The sequence below is a fragment of the Oncorhynchus tshawytscha genome, linkage group LG30, assembly GCF_018296145.1.
Source record: "Oncorhynchus tshawytscha isolate Ot180627B linkage group LG30, Otsh_v2.0, whole genome shotgun sequence".
Classification (NCBI taxonomy): domain Eukaryota; kingdom Metazoa; phylum Chordata; class Actinopteri; order Salmoniformes; family Salmonidae; genus Oncorhynchus; species Oncorhynchus tshawytscha.
In genome coordinates, this window is record NC_056458.1 from 6,692,304 (window position 1) to 6,712,136 (window position 19,833).

General features: G+C 40.6%; 2 protein-coding genes across 2 annotated transcripts; both read right to left on the reverse strand.

The window, feature by feature from the left end:
- Window positions 1–96: 96 nt before the first annotated feature.
- Window positions 97–2,321, reverse strand: sat1a.2 (spermidine/spermine N1-acetyltransferase 1a, duplicate 2). Its single transcript, XM_024394672.1, has 6 exons — window positions 2,063–2,321; window positions 1,803–1,854; window positions 1,620–1,703; window positions 1,085–1,186; window positions 506–546; window positions 97–370 (listed from the first exon to the last, which is right to left on the reverse strand). The coding sequence occupies exons 1-6, from the start codon at window positions 2,126–2,128 to the stop codon at window positions 197–199; spliced, it is 519 nt and encodes a 172-aa protein (XP_024250440.1). The 5' UTR covers window positions 2,129–2,321; the 3' UTR covers window positions 97–196.
- Window positions 2,322–11,919: 9,598 nt separating this feature from the next.
- On the reverse strand, window positions 11,920–19,533 carry prdx4 (peroxiredoxin 4). The gene is made up of 7 exons (XM_024394668.2): window positions 19,188–19,533; window positions 14,999–15,116; window positions 13,431–13,547; window positions 13,216–13,338; window positions 12,904–13,034; window positions 12,706–12,740; window positions 11,920–12,026 (listed from the first exon to the last, which is right to left on the reverse strand). Exons 1-7 carry the CDS (start codon window positions 19,399–19,401, stop codon window positions 11,976–11,978), a joined length of 789 nt encoding a protein of 262 aa, XP_024250436.1. The 5' UTR covers window positions 19,402–19,533; the 3' UTR covers window positions 11,920–11,975.
- Window positions 19,534–19,833: the final 300 nt, after the last annotated feature.

A 19,833-nucleotide genomic window follows, 5' to 3' on the forward strand; every position in this document is an offset into this window, starting at 1 on the left:
AACCATTATAAGACATGAGTAAATGAAACGTACTGACTTCGAGTTTCAAAACCACCCAGATGTATAACAGGTCTTGCAGGAAGAAGTTGAACAAACTGTTTTTGTATTTATTTATTGAAATACATATTTCTTTTAAAGAACATTGACATCAACAAACGAAAGGGAAGGCATTGCCGATAGTGGTCATTTGCTGAATTTATCGTTTCTTTGCAGAAATCTTCAGCAGGTCATCCTTATCAATCGCATAAAGTCGCCAGCCCTCCTCATCGGACAGGTCTGAGGCTCCACGCCGCTTGTAGAACTCTATGGACGACTTGTTCCACTCTGCTACGATGAAGTGCATGCTACTGCAGCGAGTCTTAACTGCCGTCTGAGGAAGGGAGTACATTAAAACAAAGTTAGACAGGGTCATCATATAACCTTGGCTATAGGATGGGAGTTTTCCATAGGCTGGACTGATCTATGCGTTCAGTAAATTGATTGCAAAAAAGTCCTATAGACTTACCTCACTCAGAACCTTCAGGATATCTGACCCAATACCATAACCTGAGAAAACAGAATCAAAGATTGTCAGTTAAGCCCTGGATCCAAGGACCCTGAATCAGTTGCCAGCGTTGGGCCAGTAACCGAAAGGTTGCTAGTTTGAATCCCCAAGCCAACTAGGTGAAAAACCAAAACGATCTGCCCTTGAGCAAGGCACTTAATCTTAACCCAGTGTTTCCCAAACTCGGTCCTAGGGACCCCAAGGGGTGCACGTTTTTGATTTTGACCTAACTACACAGCTGATTCAGCTAGGGCAAAAACCAAAATGTGCACCCCTTGGGGTCCCGAGGACCGAGTTTGGGAAACCCTGCCCTAATTCCGCCAAGGTCGCTGTAAATAATGGCTGATCCTTGGCTGTGACGGTCCCTTTCTGAGGGTGTCAACAATGGCTGATCCCTGGCTGTGACGTTCCCTTTCCAAGGGCGTCTCAGGGGGTGTGGGATATGCAAAAAAATTGTTCCATTACACACCACACATGTGTGAAACAGGACAAATATAACCAACCCTATTTCTTTAATGTAATACACCATCATAGACTTACCCCTGAACTCCTTCATCACATAGAAGTCCTCTAAGTAGAGAAGCTTCCCAATCCAGGGGTCATAGGTGAAGTAGTACATGGCAAACCCAATGACCGTGTATCCTAAAAAACAGTGAAAACATCCACATCAAAATCCACACCGACAGGTAAGTGTTTGTGTAAAACTACTAGGATCTGACAAAATCCCACTTGGCTTATTGAGTATGATATTTTTGTGTTATGATGAAGGGGATTTTTATTGTCAGGGAAAAACTTGAGCCCTAGTTATGATATCACTGAGAATTTAAAAAGAGTTTCTCCGAGAATTGAGAACATCAAATTCCAAACCCCAGATCACGATTCACTTTGAGTTAATGCCCACCAACACTACCCAGACATTGTGTTGTGTCTACCAACACGTACTCTTGTGTACCTTAGCAGCGCTTCCGTTCTTTTTTTTTACTAGCCATAAATGTTTGGAATCTTGATTGTCAAACCTTTGCACTGTTTCCTTACGAACTGACATTCTGTGAAACAGGATTACAACATGATTTACCGTCTGAGCTCTGCTTATCCTCAGGAACTTCTGCAACGACGCAATGGTAGAAGGGATGATCCCCAAAGCCGTCCTCTAGTAGTTCTGAAAGTAAATTGTAAAGTCAGGGACTTCTGATTTGTTGGGGAAACATTTGATATGTTTACAATAATCAGCCATCACACACAGTAGACTTAACGTTACCTTTCTCCGTCAAGATGACCTGCTCTTCCATTTTTTCAAATTTCGCAAGTTCCTGAAATAATAGGGATTTTTTTTTTTTAAGTATTGTTGTTAGTCAAATGTCATAATACTGAAAAATATGTCTGTGATTATAACTTAAGCTACGGATATTTAAACACATACATACATACATACATACATACATACATACATACATACATACATACATACATACATACATACATACATACATACATCGTTGAATACACGCATCCGTTTACCTTTATGAGTCGCAATATGTCTGACACGTCCTTGGGCTCGGCTTTCCGTAATATGAAATTTGACATTTTCTTTTTTTACTCTTTTTCCCTTTTCTAACAAGTCCTCTGAATGTGAAAATAAGCAAAACCTGTTTCTTCATCCGCTTCTTAGGAGTTGACCCCCCTGCAATACGTTTAGGATTCCAGTACGAGCGGAATTACATTCGCTTTGGTCGCTGGCAGCTAATGACTTTACTGAGCGCTTCACCCTCTTTTAAACGCATTCTGTAAACTCGTCACAATCACATCCCGGAAGACTAAACGGGAAAATAGCTTAACAAATAACTGTTGACGTCATCAGGTCTCTACTTCCCATGACTCATGAGCCGTGCTAATTATAAGCCAGCTGGCTGACGATACTACACTTTCTGAAAGACGCGAACCAAATGCACATATAGATCAATGTGATATTACAGTCCTTTTCCAAAGCATCGGGTCTATATCTTAACATTAATCAATGTGAACTCATGGCTGTCAAAGATTGTGCGACACCTTCATATTATGGTGTTCCGGTGAAAGAAGAACTTACTTATTTAGGCATAACCATTACTAAGGATCAGAAGTCTAGAGGGTTACTAAATTTTAACCCTCTTATTTAAAAAAAAAACAAAGAAGCTAAATCAATGGTTACAGAGGGACTTATCTTTTAAAAGAAGAGTTCTAATAACCAAGGCTGAGGGTATCTCTAGGCTAACATATGGCGCTCATTTTATTTTTTGACAGTTAAATAAGCAAGGAGTAAGACCTGATGTTTTTCAACTTTCTGTGGAGAAACCGTAACCATTACATTAGGAAAACTTGTACTGAACACATGAGTATGGTGGGCTGAATTTTCAGGACTTTAATACCTTAAATAATACTTTTAAGATCAATTGGATCAACAATTCCTAATAAGACCAACTTCTATGTGGAATTGTATTCCTCATCATGTCGGTCTTCTCTACTTTTGGTGGCCTTAAATTCATGTTGGTTTGCAATTATAATATTGACAAAGCCTTAAATTCATGTTGGTTTGCAAATGCAGAGGGTTTTTACTTAGTTATAAGGAATTCTTATTATAATATTGACAAAAAGTTCCAGTGAAACTCTGCTTTTCATCGGCAGTTTTTCTTTTATTGTCATGGTCCTTCATTTATAAAGCATAATTCATTTCCCCAACCACTATATGGAGAACTTTACACAGATATTATATATAGAACAATCGTAGATTTATAATTGATATATTTGACACTATAAAAATACTCATTTGATTTTAGAATATTGGTTTTGAAATAATATCTGTAAGTAACTATTTTGATTGAGCCTATTAAACACGGTGTTTCTGAGCCAACATATAGGATAACTTGGCATTGTGTATTCACTAGGAACCAAACACCTCACAGCTAACCCACTTGACATGCACTGAGAAAGGACAAATATAAGCACCCCCCATTTTTTATTTGTGCAATATAAACTTGTTTTATTGCTTAACGTTTTCTGTTTGGAGTACACTGTTTCTGTTATTTACATAAGTATTCAGACCCTTTGCTATGAGACTCAAAATTGAGCTCAGGTGCAGGGAGGTGACCAAGAACCCAGTGGTCACTCTGACAGAGCTCCATCTCTGCAGCACTCTACCAATCAGGTCTTTATGGTAGAGTGGCCAGATGGAAGCCACTCCTCAGTAAAAGGCATATGACAGTCTGCCTGGAGTTTGCCAAAAGCTACCTAAAGACTCTCAGACCATGAGAAACAATATTCTCTGTTCTGATGAAACCAAGATTGAAGTCTTTGGCCTGAGTACCAAGCTTCACATCTGGAGGAAACCTGGCACCATCCTTACGGTGAAGCATGGTGGTGGGAGCATCATGCTGTGGGGATATTTTTCAGCGGCAGACACTGGGAGACTAATCAGAATCGAGGGAAAGATGAAGGGAGGAAAGTACAGAGAGATCCTTGATGAAAACCTGCTCCAGGGTGCTCAAGACCTCAGACTGGGGCAAAGGTTCACCTTCCAACAAGACAACGACCCAAAGCACACAGCCAAGATAATGCAGGAGTGGCTTTGGGACAAGCCTCTGAATGTCCTTGAGAGGCCCAGCCAGAGCCCGGACTTGAACATCTCTGGAGAGACCTGAAAATAGCTGTGCAGCGACGCTCCCCATCCAACCTGACAGAGCTTGAGAGGATCTGCAGAGAATGGTCGAAACTCCCCCAATACAGGTGTGCCAAGCTCGTGCTTCTACACCTGCATTGCTTGCTGTTTGGGGTTTTAGGCTGGGTTTCTGTACAGCACCTTGAGATATCAGCTGATGTACGAAGGGCTATATAAATAAATTTGATTTGAAATTTGATTTGTAGTGTCATATCGGAGAAGACTCAATGCTGTAATCACTGCTAAAGATGATTCAACAAAGTACTGAGTAAACGGTCTGAATACTTATGTTAAATGTCATATTTCTGTTTTAATTTTTGTTGTTGTTGCTAAAATTTTAAAAAATTAAAAACTTTTGCTTTGTCATTATGGGGTATTGTATGTAGATTTATGAGGGGAAAAACAATTTAATCAATTTTAGAATACAGCTGTAACGTCACAAAATGTGGAAAAAGTCAAAGGGTCTGAATACTTTCCGAATGCACTTTATATAACATATGAGAGTACAGAGCAATTACAGTGTGCACATTACGTCGCAATAACTACTAGCCTACACCTGTTTTTGGCTAGCACAATTTAAATGTAAAGCAAATAAACTAACGATACAACCAGGTGATCTAAAACAGGGTGAGAGGTTTAGCCACAATAATGTGTTTGTTACAAAATCCTATGTATGAAATGGCAATGTAAATTGCACCGAATTGCACAAACCACAAATACATCACAGTTGTAAGTACCATAACTATACCTACAATGTAATTACACAGTACCTGCTGCCTATGTAACTACATTGTAAATACATAGGCTTTAGGCTACTTAGATGTAAATTACTGGCGTTGTGGGCCCTTTCATCTTTTCTTTTCCTTCATGTCAACAAAAACATCTCCAATATGCATATTCATGAAGAACATCCCCTATTATTGTCGATTAATCCTGCAGTCTTGTCCAAACCCATTGGCCCTTGACAGCAGTATTCTACTGCCGGTCTATGAGTTATTTTAAATCCCAGGATTTATTGGAAGTATCAGTTATAAAAGCCCTTATGTGATTTAAACTTGATAAAAGAGACAGTGTTTATCTTTTGACTTTTTTCTATGATTTGGGGATGTCTATGTTTCGGCCTAGTATGGTTCTCAATCAGAGGCAGGTGTCATTAGTTGTCTCTGATTGAGAATCATACTTAGGTAGCCTGGGCTCCACTGTTTGTTTGTGGGTGTTTGTTTCTGTGTCTGTGTTTTTCACCACACGGTACTGTTTTGGGCTTCGTCCGTTCCACATTTATGGTTTTTGTATTTCAGTCGTGTTTTTATTTTTATTTTATTTTTTTATTTATTTCACCTTTATTTAACCAGGTAGGCTAGTTGAGAACAAGTTCTCATTTGCAACTGCGACCTGGCCAAGATAAAGCACAGCAGTGTAAACAGACAACACAGAGTTACACATGGAGTAAACAATTAACAAGTCAATAACACAGTAGAAAAAAAAGAGTCTATATACGTTGTGTGCAAAAGACATGAGGAGGTAGGCAAATAATTACAATTTTGCAGATTAACACTGGAGTGATAAATGATCAGATGGTCATGTACAGGTAGAGATATTGGTGTGCAAAAGAGCATAAAAGTAAATAAATAAAAACAGTATGGGGATGAGGTAGGTAAAATTGGGTGGGCTATTTACCGATAGACTATGTACAGCTGCAGCTATCGGTTAGCTGCTCAGATAGCAGATGTTTGAAATTGGTGAGGGAGATAAAAGTCTCCAACTTCAGCGATTTTTGCAATTCGTTCCAGTCACAGGCAGCAGAGAACTGGAATGAAAGGCGACCAAATGAGGTGTTGGCTTTAGGGATGATCAGTGAGATACACCTGCTGGAGCGCGTGCTACGGGTGGGTGTTGCCATCGTGACCAGTGAACTGAGATAAGGCGGAGCTTTACCTAGCATGGACTTGTAGATGATCTGGAGCCAGTGAGTCTGGCGACGAATATGTAGCGAGGGCCAGCCGACTAGAGCATACAGGTCGCAGTGGTGGGTGGTATAAGGTGCTGGAAGCTTTTGTAGATGACATCGCCGAAGTCGAGGATCTGTAGGATTGTCAGTTTTACAAGGGTAAGTTTGGCGACGTGAGTGAAGGAGGCTTTGTTGCGGAATAGAAAGCCGACTCTAGATTTGATTTTAGATTGGAGATGTTTGATATGAGACTGGAAGGAGAGTTTACAGTCTAGCCAGACACCTAGGTACTTATAGATGTCCACATATTCTAGGTCAGAACCATCCAGGGTGGTGATGCTAGTCGGGCGTGCGGGTGCAGGCAGCGAACGGTTGAAAAGCATGCATTTGGTTTTACTAGCGTTTAAGAGCAGTTGGAGGCCACGGAAGGAGTATTGTATGGCATTGAAGCTCGTTTGGAGGTTAGATAGCACAGTGTCCAAGGGCGGGCCGGAAGTATACAGAATGGTGTCGTCTGCGTAGAGGTGGATCAGGGAATCGCCCGCAGCAAGAGCAACATCATTGATATATACAGAGAAAAGAGTCGGCCCGAGAATTGAACCCTGTGGCACCCCCATAGAGACTGCCAGAGGACCGGACAGCATGCCCTCCGATTTGACACACTGAACTTTGTCTGCAAAGTAGTTGGTGAACCAAGCAAGGCAGTCATCAGTTCATGTGTAGTATTTCTTATTAAAAGAACCATGGACACTTACCACGCCGCATTTTAGTCCTCCGATCCTTCTCGCCTCTCCTCTTCGGAAGAAGAGGAGGAAATCCCTTACACCCAGATGTACTATCCAATCTTCAGGGAGGCAGACACTAACTCCACTTAAACAGGGATGATCCATGAACCTGTGACCCCACGAACTGCCACTGAACTCTCTTTCTGTTTGGTTTCTCTTTCGGTTAGTGCTATAATGAAACATCAACAGAATACATGTGACCATGCAGACTTACATGTTTTGGGAAGGTTGTATTGTGTATTGTACAACCTTGGGAAGGTTGTATTGTGTGTGCCAAGATGCACTGTTGCTACATTTACATGGAAAAGTTGCACAAATTATTTAAAGTGTGCATGTTGTGAAGGGTCATGGCACCCCCAAAGAACTCCAAATGTTTTAAATTACCCTAGGACCTAGGCCACGCCCCTTCCCTCCACACCTGTTCCCACTCCCTTAATCACCTCTCCGCTGACTTTCTCCCACCAGTTTCCCCATGTAAGCTGCATGCTCCTTCCTACCTACCAGTTCAATTCACGCTTGGTGATTCCACGTGTGGCCCTAGCCTTCCCCCTACCACTGTGGGTGTGTTATGAAATAAGTACAAACAGTTATTTTGCTGTATAGAGAATGTTCTAAATATTATATCACTTTGTATATCCATGACCTCAGTTTGCTAATGATAATGCCAAATGCTATTGCTCCTTGCTCTAGTTATGTGTTGGCAGTCTCCTCAGTTTAGTGTTAAACCCATATTTTTGTACTTTTAAACTCGGACAAAACAGAGATGCTTGTTCTAGGTCCCAAGAAACAAAGAGATCTTCTGTTGAATCTGACAATTAATCTTAATGGTTGTACAATCGTCTCAAATAAAACTGTGAAGGACATCGGCGTTACTCTGGACCCTGATCTCTCCTTTGAAGAACATATCAAGACCATTTCAAGGACAGCTTTTTTCCATCTACGTAACATTGCAAAAATCAGAAACTTTCTATCCAAAAATGATGCAGAAAAATTAATCCATGCTTTTGTCACTTCTAGGTTAGACTACTGCAATGCTCTACTTTCCAGCTACCCGGATAAAGCACTAAATAAACTTCAGTTAGTGCTAAATACGGCTGCTAGAATCCTGACAAGAACCAAAAAATTTGATAAATTACTCCAGTGCTAGTCTCCCTACACTGGCTTCCTGTCAAGGCAAGGGCTGATTTCAAGGTTTTACTGCTAACCTACAAAGCATTACATGGGCTTGCTCCTACCTATCTCTCTGATTTGGTCCTGCCGTACATACCTACATGTACGCTACGGTCACAAGACGTAGGCCTCCTAATTGTCCCTAGAATTTCTAAGCAAACAGCTGGAGGCAGGGCTTTCTCCTACAGAGCTCAATTTTTATGGAATGGTCTGCCTACCCATGTAAGAGACGCAAACTCGGTCTCAACCTTTAAGTCTTTACTGAAGACTCATCTCTTCAGTGGTTCATATGATTGAGTGTAGTCTGGCCCAGGAGTGGGAAGGTGAACGGAAAGGCTCTGGAACAATGAATCGCCCTTGCTGTCTCTGCCTGGCCGGTTCCCCTCTTTCCACTGGGATTCTCTGCCTCTAACCCTATTACAGGGGCTGAGTCACTGGCTTACTGGGGCTCTTTCATACCGTCCCTAGGAGGGGTGCGTCACTTGAGTGGGTTGAGTCACTGATGTGATCTTCCTGTCTGGGTTGGCGCCCCCCTTGGGTTGTGCCATGGCGGAGATCTTTGTGGGCTATACTCGGCCTTGTCTCAGGATGGTAAGTTGGTGGTTGAAGATATCCCTCTAGTGGTGTGGGGGCTGTGCTTTGGCAAAGTGGGTGGGGTTATATCCTTCTTGTTTGGCCCTGTCCTGGGGTGTCCTCGGATGGGGCCACAGTGTCTACTGACCCCTCCTGTCTCAGCCTCCAGTATTTATGCTGCAGTAGTTTATTTGTCGGGGGGCTAGGGTCAGTTTGTTATATCTGGAGTACTTCTCCTGTCCTATTCGGTGTCCTGTGTGAATTTAAGTGTGCTCTCTCTAATTGTCTCTTTCTCTCTTTCTTTCTCTCTCTCGGAGGACCTGAGCCCTAGGACCTTGCCTCAGGACTACCTGACATGATGACTCCTTGCTGTCCCCAGTCCACCTGGCCGTGCTGCTGCTCCAGTTTCAACTGTTCTGCCTTATTATTATTGGACCATGCTGGTCATTTATGAACATTTGAACATCTTGGCCATGTTCTGTTATAATCTCCACCCGGCTCAGCCAGAAGAGGACTGGCCACCCCACATAGCCTGGTTCCTCTCTAGTTTTCTTCCTAGGTTTTGGCCTTTCTAAGGAGTTTTTCCTAGCCACCTGCATTGCTTGCTGTTTGGGGTTTTAGGCTGGGTTTCTGTACAGCACTTTGAGATATCAGCTGATGTACGAAGGGCTATATAAATACATTTGAATTGAATTGAATATTCCCTACATAGCTTTCAGAAAGTATTCATACCCTTGACTCATTCCACATATTGTTGTTACAGCCTGAATTAAAAATGGATAAGTAACATTTGTTTCTCACCTATCTAGAAAGAAATTCCCCATCATGACAAAGTGAAAACATTTTAGCAAATGTATTGAAAATTAAATAAAGAAATATCTAATTTATTCTGAACAAAAACAAACGCAACATGCAACAATTTCAAAGATACAGTGAGGGAAAAAAGTATTTGATCCCCTGCTGATTTTGTACGTTTGCCTACTGACAAAGAAATGATCCGTCTATAATTTTAATGGTAGGTTTATTTGAACAGTGAGAGACAGAATAACACAAAAATCCAGAAAAACGCATGTCAAAAATGTTATAAATTGATTTGCATTTTAATGAGGGAAATAAGTATTTGACCCCCTCTCAATCAGAAAGATTTCTGGCTCCCAGGTGTCTTTTATACAGGCAACGAGCTGAGATTAGGAGCACACTCTTAAAGGAAGAGCTCCTAATCTGTTTGTTACCTGTATAAAAGACACCTGTCCACACAAGCAATCAATCAATCAGATTCCAAACTCTCCACCGTGGACTGCCAAATTATCTAAAATGACGGAGGCGGCTTTTGATAGAGAAATTAACATTCAATTCTCTAGCAACAGCTCTGGTGGACATTCCTGCAGTCATTATGCCAATTGCACGCTCCCTCTCAATCTGTGGCATTATGTTGTGTGACAAAACTGCACATTTTAGTGGCCTTTTATTGTCCCCAGCACAAAGTGCACCTGTGTAATGATCATGCTGTTTAATCAGCTTCTTGATATTCCACACTTGTCAGGTGGATGGATTATCTTGACAAAGGATAAAATGCTCACTAACAGGGACGTAAACAAATTTGTGCACAAATGCATTTGAGAGAAATATTTTATTTAAACTCATGAAATATGGGACTAGCACTTTACATGTTGCATTGATATTTTTGTTCAGTGTACAGAAGTATTCACACCCGAGTCAATAGTTTGTTGAAGCACCTTTGGCAGCGACTACAGTCTTTCTGGGTAAGTCTCTAAGAGCTTTCCACACCTGGATTGTGCAACATTTTCCCATTATTCTTTAAAAAATGCTTCAAGCTCTGTCAAATTGGTTATTGATCATTGCTAGAATGATTTTCAGATCTTGCCATAGATTTTCAAGTAGATTTAAGTCAAAACTGTAATTTGGCCATTCACTGTCTTCTTGGTAAGCAACTTCAGTGTAGAGTTGGCCTTGTGTTTTAGGTTATTGTCCTGTTGAAAGGTGAATTCATCCCCCAGTGTCTGGTGGAAAGCAGACTGAACCAGGTTTTCCTATAGGATTTTGACTGTGCTCCATTCATTTCTTTTTTTTTATCCTGAAAACTCCCCAGTTCTTAACAATTACAAGCATACCCATAACATGATGCAGACACCAATATGCTTGACAATATGGACAATGGTACTCAGTAATGTGTTGTATTGGATTTGCCTTAAACATAACACTTTTCATTCAGGACTAAAAGTGAATTGCTTTGCCACATTTTTGCAGTATTACCTTGTTGCAAACAGCATGCTTGTTTTGGAATATTTTGTGTTCTGTACAGGCTTCCTTCTTTCCACTCTGTCAATTAGGTTGTTATTGTAACTCCAATGTTGTTGATCTAGCGTCAGTTTTCTATCACAGCCATTCAACTCTGTAACAGTTTTAAAGTCACCATTGGCCTCATGGTGAATACCTGAGTGGTGTTCTTCCTCTCCAGCAACAGAGTTAGGAAGGACGCCTGTATCTTTGTAGTGACTGGGTGGATTGATACACCATCCAAAGTGTAATTAATAACTTCACCATGCTCAAAGGGATATTCAATGTCTGCTTTTATTGTTCCCCATCTTCCAATAGTTGCCCTTGTTGAGGTATTGGAAAACCTCCCTGGCCTTTGTGGTTGAATCTGTGTTTGAAATTCACTGCGGGACCTTACAGATAATTGTATGTTCGGGGTACAGGGAAGAGGTAGTCATTAAGTCATGTTAAACACTTATTACACAGTAAGTCTATGCAATTTATGGGACTTGTTAGGCAAATTTACAAAAACATTCCACTTCGACGTTATGGGGTATTGTGTGTAGGCAAGTGACAAAAACAAAATCTCAATTGAATTCATTTTAAATTTGGGCTATAACAACTATGTGGAAAAGATCAAGGGGTGTGAACACTTTCTGAAGGCACTGTACTTTGTCATGCCGGCACCTTTTATGTTATGTGTTCCTAATGTTTCCCCTATGTGCGTAAACTCTCAAGCAACAAGTTTATAGACATCTCTGTTCTGGTGTGTCAGAATGTCAGACATTTCTAAGAGACATTATACGGTTGTCGTAGTTCCTGTCCTGTTTCTCATCTCAAAAGGTCACTAGTTTACTCAGATCGCTAGATGAGATTGAATTAGATTAGCCAAATATGGCTAAACAATGCTAAAAACAAAACAGACACCAGATTATCAAAACTGTTTTTATTCTGAGCTTAAACCAAAGTGTTTATTAGAGGGGAGGGTCAGTTCAGCTTGTCAAAGTACTTGAGTTTGCCCGCTGGGTCTGGGATTATCTGGAAGAGTAATACATTGAATTAGTGCACAAGCAATTGTCTAAGAAAATCCTATCAAATCAAATGTATTTTTAAAGCCCTTTTTACGTCAGCAGATGTCATAAAGTGTTTATACAGAAACCCAGCCTAAAACCCCAAACAGCAAGCAATGCAGAAGCACGGTGGCTAGGAAAAACTCCTTCGAAAGGCAGGAACCTAGGAAGAAACCTAGAGAGGAACCAGGCTCTGAGGGGTGGCCAGTCCTCTTCTGGCTGTGCCGGGTGGAGATTATAAATATAATCTCATGCATGCACTCACTTAAAGCGGCAGTCAGCAGTTGAAACAATAATAAAGCGTATTCCCCGACCCTGTTTCGGTAAAAAGATGGAGGGACGCGGCTGGAGTAACTAGCCGTTATCTAACGTTAGCGTCCCCATGTAACTACTCAAACTCATCGACAGAGCTATGGGGATGCAAGGATTGACCATCCATGGTTATAGTTTTAACCATGTTGAGGCTATATAGTGTTGGTTTACAAACATTGGAATAAAACAAGCTCCTATTTTCAGGTTCTGATAGGGTATGACAGTTGAACTAAGCTCATGAGGCATTTAGAAGTTATTCTTCAAGAATCAAATGGGTACAAATTGATGTAGCAGCTGCTGATTGCCCCTTTAACCACACACAGTATGAAACTTACTGTGTCACTGCCTGGCTTCCATCCTGCTGGGCACACTGCAAAAACATTTTTTTTTTTTTAAATTCACACAAACTGTAAAAAAAAATAATAATGTAAAAAGACCATCCATAGCAACCACAGATAATTACATGTTTAGCTGTATTATCTGAGAATGTTATGTGGTGAGACTGAATTTGGAGGCTGAGGTGTGAACCGTACCTTCGCCATGTTTGTCAGTATACTGAAAGGCTTGGACAAGCCGCAGGGTCTCGTCTACAGAGCGCCCCACAGGGAGGTCATTCATGGTGATCTGCCTCAGGACGCCCTTGTCATCGATGATGAACAGGCCCCTGAGGGAGACAATTAAAACAATGAGAAGTTCGGGTTCAGTTTCAAACCGCATTACTTTAAACCTCATGAATTTAAGAGTTAACAGGTGTTTTGTTGTACCATTAAAAAAAAAAATGGTAGGAGTACTAGTAATCTTCTTTTGAAGTGGCTTCTACCCCCGTGAGCAAGTGTATACTGTACCTGAGTGTGTGTCCTGCGTCCTCCAGGAAGACTCCATAGTCTTTGGAAATCTGGTGTGTGAGGTCAGACAGCAGAGGGATTTTCATTGGTCCGAGTCCCCCCTGCTTCCTGGGTGTGTTGATCCTGTTAACAACAAAGCCGGAGGGAGAAAAAAAACAACTCTGTAATTAAAGTCCAAGCACCTCTGAAGAGGGGTGTGATGCTTGTAATCTTACCATGCCAGATGTGTGAATTGTGAGTCGACAGAGCAGGCAACAACCTCAGCATTGATGGCACGGAACTCGTGCACACGATCACTGAACGCAATAATCTCAGTCGGGCAGACAAACGTGCTGCAGGTACACAGAGTTAGTGTCATCAGAATAACACATAGCCAACAACATTATTACTTTACCAAAGCATACTGGATTTTCATTATGTCACTGGTTCTAAAATACAGCAAAAATCTGTATAACAGTTACTACAGTTTAGATTTTACAATACACTACTAATAATCGCTCTCTTTCCCTGAATCTCCCAATTAAAATCCGATGATTTGGATTGCTATTTTATATTTATTCATCCTGGTACATTACTAAAATCACTTTAATACCCAGACAAAATCCTGCAATCTTTACCATACCGTCGTTATACTGCCTTTTCTTTATATCTGAAAGGGGAAGCCAATAACAAACCCAGTTTGCCAACAGCTCTGAAAACCCAACAGTAACATTTTTTCCAGGCATTGGGACAATGCTTTAATTGCATGTAGTTAGGTCCTTAAGCTGTTCTTGTACATTAATGTTCAGTCTGTCATGTGTGTGGACCCAAGGAAGAGTAGCTGCTGTGTGAGCAACAGCTAATGGGGATTCTAATAAATCATTTACATTTCTGTGGCTTGATTAATTTCACCAGTCATTTCTCCTTGCATGTTTAGCTCCAATTATTTAGATAATTGCCTAGTGCTAATATAATTAATAATAAAAAAAAATCAGTTTGAGTACATTTGCTAGCAAGCTATCAATGTGCATAATATGGAGAGGGTAGGAAAAAATATTACATGTGGATCTGCAATCTTTGAGCAAAAATGCCATTAAAATAATTTTTTGAAATCACGTTCATCTAGGTCAGACTTTTGATTTTAATACACGATCGGAAAGAGCAAATTCTAGGGTTTCTAAAGCACTTAAAAGCGATGAGGGCATGGGCTCGGTTTCAGAAGATCACTTTTTAAAATTGATTAACAGCGGGTCCACATGTTCCCGCAACACTCAAGTTGTTTGGGAAAAAATATTATTTATATTTTATTTTTACTATAAAATGTTGTGTTGACTGATCTGGGCAGGGGAATGTAATTGTGTCTTGTTTGTTTAATGAACTATTCATTTCATTTGCATGGTGCAGCCATAGCCTATAGCCTAGGCTGCACAGACAAGTAACATAAAACTCAAAATATGCTATTCTATTGAAATACATTTTCTTAGTATCTTAATGTCTCTTAAGATCTGCCGAAACTTATAATAATAATAATACATTTCTTTGTGATGGTATATAATCAATGGATTTATTAAAATAGACATCCGCCGGCTGCGCAACGGGATGTAGCCTGTAAAATGTGCATAGTGGTAAAAATTAGACTGTTTGAAAGGGGGGTCATATAAAACATTGCCCTTTAAAAATAATAATAAATGTCCGAAATGCGTATAACAAAGTCAAATAAACAAACACATTTTTTGACAGTAGCAAAGAACACTATAAAAGATGGATTGTTTTAGGATGAAGGTCAGTAAGAGAGAGTACTCACAAGTCCAGGGGGTAGAAGAAGAAGACTAGGTATTTCCCTTTGTAGTCCGACAGTTTGAGCTCCTTAAACTTACCATCGATGACAGCTGATCCCTCAAAGTAAGGTGCAGGCTTTGAAACTGCAAAAAGAAGAAATAACAAAAACACATTTCATAACAGTTCAAAGCACGAGCAAGCAAGTTATTTGCTGATCACATTTTAGGGAAAACCCAATCAGAGCAGACTTCCTGCTGTGTATCCCAAATGTTGCTCATAAGAACACACCATTATTTAGTGTGCTTGGTCAACAATGAATAGTATTTGTTCATAGTTGGTGAGCAGCGTGCAGGTAGGCCTATGGCTCAGGGCAGGCTTGGGGCACACACAGCTTTCGTTCACCAAAGAGGGCTCCCTCTACGTCAATAATCCTTGCATGCAATACGGTTTTGGAAGCCTTTGGAAGTTTACTTCCATATCGGCTAATCGAGAAAGATTTTTCATAAAACAAAAAAATGTAAAATGACTACAACCCCCACACGGCCATATTTCCATGTTACGGACTGTTTACGGAAGAGAGGCGATCACTTGTTCTAATTAGCCTAGCTATCTAACATTAGCGTCCCCAAACACCAGAAAAGTGTTGTAAATGAAAAGTATTGTCGGCTGCAAATGTTAAAACAGTGAGTGTATATTTTGCATTAGTAAAATGATTTTAATGTGATGTGAAAGTAGAGGGATATTTATGTTTCTATAACCGTATCGTATTTGGCGGTTTTGGCTGCCAGAGTACCTCAGAACATTTTTTGGTCCTTGGATGTTAATGGAGTAGGCTTGCCCATGTAACCAATGTGAAAAGGGGTGCGGCTTTTGTAGGTAACGATGCTTCGTGGGTGACTGTTGTTGATGTGTTCAGAGGGTCTGGTTCGAACATAGGTTCCGTCAAAAGAGAGGGACGGAAGAAATACTGTTACACCTACGGACGCTACATCTTGGGATAGGGCACACCTGGCTACCTCATGGGGTGCATCCTGGAAGTGGCCTCTTTTCTTCTCTCCTCTGCTGATTGGAAAACGCAACAAATGTGAAAGTGATAGGGAAGGTCACAGCCTAGAATTTAATTTCACCTGCCTTTTTAAATCAATGCAGATAAAGAAAGTGCAGACTTGATGAGAGGAAGCCACTTAACATAACACTGACTGAGATGCATCCATTGGGATTGTATGGTGCAGCAGCTGTTATTGCTAGGGCCCTCCTGTCTGGGTCCTTGAGACAGTAGTTGGAGTAGCCAGCATATTCTGACCCTACCATTACGCTTGTTTATACTGAGCTGCACTGGGGTCGGAACACAATCATGGTTAGATTAAGACACTGCAGCGCCAGATCACAAACTACGTTTTCAGAATTTTAGCTTCGATATCAATACCAGCTTAGTATAATGATAATCAACACCATAGCGATACCACTGTGAAAAAATTACTTAATAAAGTCAAATATACAGCACTGTTATTGTATGAAACACATGGTCAACTCGCCATCTGGACTGCTAGGCCAATGGGTGTGCAGGCTTTTGATCCAGCACTGCTCAAACACACCGGACTCAGCTTAACAAGGTCCTGTTAAGTAGTTGATTTGTCAAATCTGGTGTGTTAAGATTGGGGCTCGAACAAAAAAAGTGTAACCCCCTGCAGCTCTCCTTGACCTATTATGCTGTACCATTTGAACATTAACCTAAAACCAAAAAGGTATCAAATGGCTATACTTCAAAGCAAGGTAGCTAAGCGGTTGAGTAGGGCTCTAGACTTACAAGTAAGACATGAAAGAAGTAATGGAAAGCCTAAATAACTTCAGGAGTAAAAATATGCTTAACCAGTCACATAATAAGTTGCATGGACACACTGTGTGCAATAGTCTTTCAAATGATTTTTGAATGACTCTCTCATCTCTGTATCCCACATATACAGGTAATTAACTCCAAATCTACCTATTGGTAGATAAAATAAAGCAGACATTGAATATTCCTTTGAGCATGGTGAAGTTATTCATTACACTTTGGATGGTGTATCAATACACCCAGTCACTACAAAGACACAGGCATCCTTCCTAAATCAGTTGCCGGAGAAGAAGGAAACTGCTCAGGGATTTCACCATGAGGCCAATGGTGATTTTAGAACAGTTACAGAGTTTAATGGCTGTGATAGTTTTCTCCTAAGGATGGATCAACAACATTGTAGTTACTCCACAATACTAACCGAATTGACAGAGTGAAAAGAAGGAAGTCTGTACAAAATATTCCAAAACATGCATGCTGTTTGCAACAAGGCACTAAAGTAATACTGCAAGAAAATGTGTCAAAGCAATTAACTTTTTGTCCTGAATACAAAGTTGTATATTTGGGGAAGATCCAATACCACACATTACTGAGTACCAATCTTCATATTTTCAAGCATAGTGGTGGCTGCATCATGTTATGGGTATGTTTGTACTTGTCATGGACTGTGGAGTTTCAGGATAAAAAAACCTACGCACAGGCAAAATCCTAGAGGAAAACTTGGTTCAGTCTGCATTCCACCACTGGGAGATTAATTCACCTTTCGGCAGGGCAATAACCTAAAACACAAGGCCAAATCTACACTGGAGTTGCTTACCAAGAAGACAGAATGTTCGAGTGGCTGAGTTTGTTTTGACTTAAATCTGCTTGAAAATCTATGGCAAGACTTGATCTAGCAATAAACAAAAACTTGACAGAGCGGAGCATGAATACTTTCTGAATACACCGTAGGTTACCACTGCAAATGGCGCATTCTGCTCCGTTGACGCATCATCTCAACTACATAATGCGTTTGTAAAGTGATTTTATTTCCTCTATATTGAAAGTTCAGAAATAAATTGTTATACTCATAAAGCTGAGACGCGCAATTAAATTCTGAAATGTTACTCAACTGTCAGTATGGTTGCGCTTCACTCCGTGTGCAAAGGGGGGGACTAGGAGTAATTAGAGCCAGCAAAACAGGGACAGGGCAGATGTTTTCATTGCAGGAAGCAGGTTAATGCATATTAGTGTTGACCAAATAATGGTTTTAGAACCAAAAAGAAACCAGCAGCAACGTCGTGTAGCCTAATCACTGAACTTATCGACATAAGCAAAATTATTCAGTCAGAGGAGGGCAATGTCAGTGTATCGTCCCAGCTCTAGTTAGTATTGCTGTCTATCAAATTGTATAGGCTTCCTTGCTTTCTCCTCTGGCAACGGCCGACTCTCACACTCACTTGAGAGGCACACATGTGTATGTGGATAGCTCTCTAACATCTTAAAAGTGCACCTGAAGCATTATTTGATGTTCAATCTTTTTTTTTTTTTGTGGTGGTGGAAACAATTAAGCAGCGGCACAATATAACGGAAACACTGTAGTCATCTCTGTCACATTTTTTAAGACTTTGAAATTTAAAGACATTTTAATACTTAAGGCCTTGAAATCAGATAAATGAATGTAAGACTTTAAAGACCTAGCAGACACCCTGATCTTAGTAAAATAACCAGTGCTGTATAGCCAAAGCCATATGCAAACAAAATCAAATGTACTTCTCATAATTTAAATTCACAAGATAGAATGAACTTGTGTCAGCAATCAAGAATTGGAACTTGATTCTTGAGTTTGGGCGCTGCCATTGGACATGACACAACACAAACTCAACATTGGCAGAAGCAACTTTCATTGATTTCAAAGGAAGCATTTCTTCAACGACTGATGGCAATGCCACACCAATGGCTATAGTGTAGCAGGGCCTTTAATCTAATCATGACGGCGTTCTGACCCCAGTGCAGCTTAGTGTAAACAAGCGTAATCGTAGGGTCGAGAAAACTGCAGGCTACAGTTGGAGCCAAGTTTTTTGGCATGACGTGTCCAAATGTACTACTAGCTACAATTTATGAATTTGGGTCGACAAGTCAAATCTGTCAGATTACAATAACGCGAATACCGATTTGATTCAAACTTCAGTTGTGAAAATGTGCAGTATAACTGGAACGGTGTCTAGCTAACATTAATCAACACTACTAAGTTAGCTATCTAATTGGCTGCAGGCAAACTAGTTAGCTAGCTTTGTAGTTACCATTGTATTGTTGGGTAAGACATCATCCCGTTATTAAAATCATTTAAGTCAATATGATTGCCAAGTACAAATACAGTACCGTGCAGGGGGACAATACCCACTTTTTGCCTTGCTGAGGTGCAAGGAATGATCAGAGACGGGCACACGGAAAGCCTCTCCGGGGTAGACGTGTCCTCCAGCGTAGTTGTAACACTCTTGGTCCTTTTTCCCATTAGAGCCGTCTTGGGCTGCAGTGGTAAACTTGGTGACAAGACAAATTGTGCAAAACACACTTAAAATGTCCTTGAACATTTTCATATGAAGCATGACGTTCATTCCACTGTCTTGCTAAAACCAGGTAGCTAGCTGCTAAGAAAGTACTGTACAGGAAGAACTACAAACCCCCTTCTTCGTGTGAATTTTCGGCAGACTAGACGCGTGTTGCATATTGCTGCCTTTCGCAGGTCAGAATGCGGATTGCACATTTTTGGTCACAAACAAAAGGGGCATGTGGACATTTTAAATTGCACAACTTTCTAACCCTGCAACTATACACAGTAGGGGTGCGAGGGTAAAATCACTGGGGAAGCCAAGCCAGAAAAAAAGCCATATTACAACCTTTGAGTTGTGATAATTTAAAATTGTTTGCTCTAGCCTGTTAGTTAATATGCCTTGGGACTGTAATATATAGGCCTAAGGCAGAGACAATAAGAAGACAGTGGCAAATAAATTCAACCACACCTTTGTTTCATCACAAAACCGGAGAGC

Bases quoted from the DNA above. Each gene is read 5' to 3' on its own strand.
- sat1a.2 (XM_024394672.1), bottom strand. From the start codon at position 2,128: ATGTCAAATTTCATATTACGGAAAGCCGAGCCCAAGGACGTGTCAGAC. The intron at 1,704-1,802 runs GTAACGTTAAGT...ATTTACTTTCAG, and splicing joins GGTCATCTTGACGGAGAAAG to AACTACTAGAGGACGGCTTT. The intron at 547-1,084 runs GTAAGTCTATGA...CTGTTTTCTCAG, and splicing joins TGTGATGAAGGAGTTCAGGG to GTTATGGTATTGGGTCAGAT.
- prdx4 (XM_024394668.2), bottom strand. From the start codon at position 19,401: ATGAACGTCATGCTTCATATGAAAATGTTCAAGGACATTTTAAGTGTG. The intron at 13,035-13,215 runs GTACAGTATACA...TGTCTCCCTCAG, and splicing joins GACGCAGGACACACACTCAG to GGGCCTGTTCATCATCGATG. The intron at 12,027-12,705 runs GTAAGTTTCATA...TTACTCTTCCAG, and splicing joins GGAAGCCAGGCAGTGACACA to ATAATCCCAGACCCAGCGGG.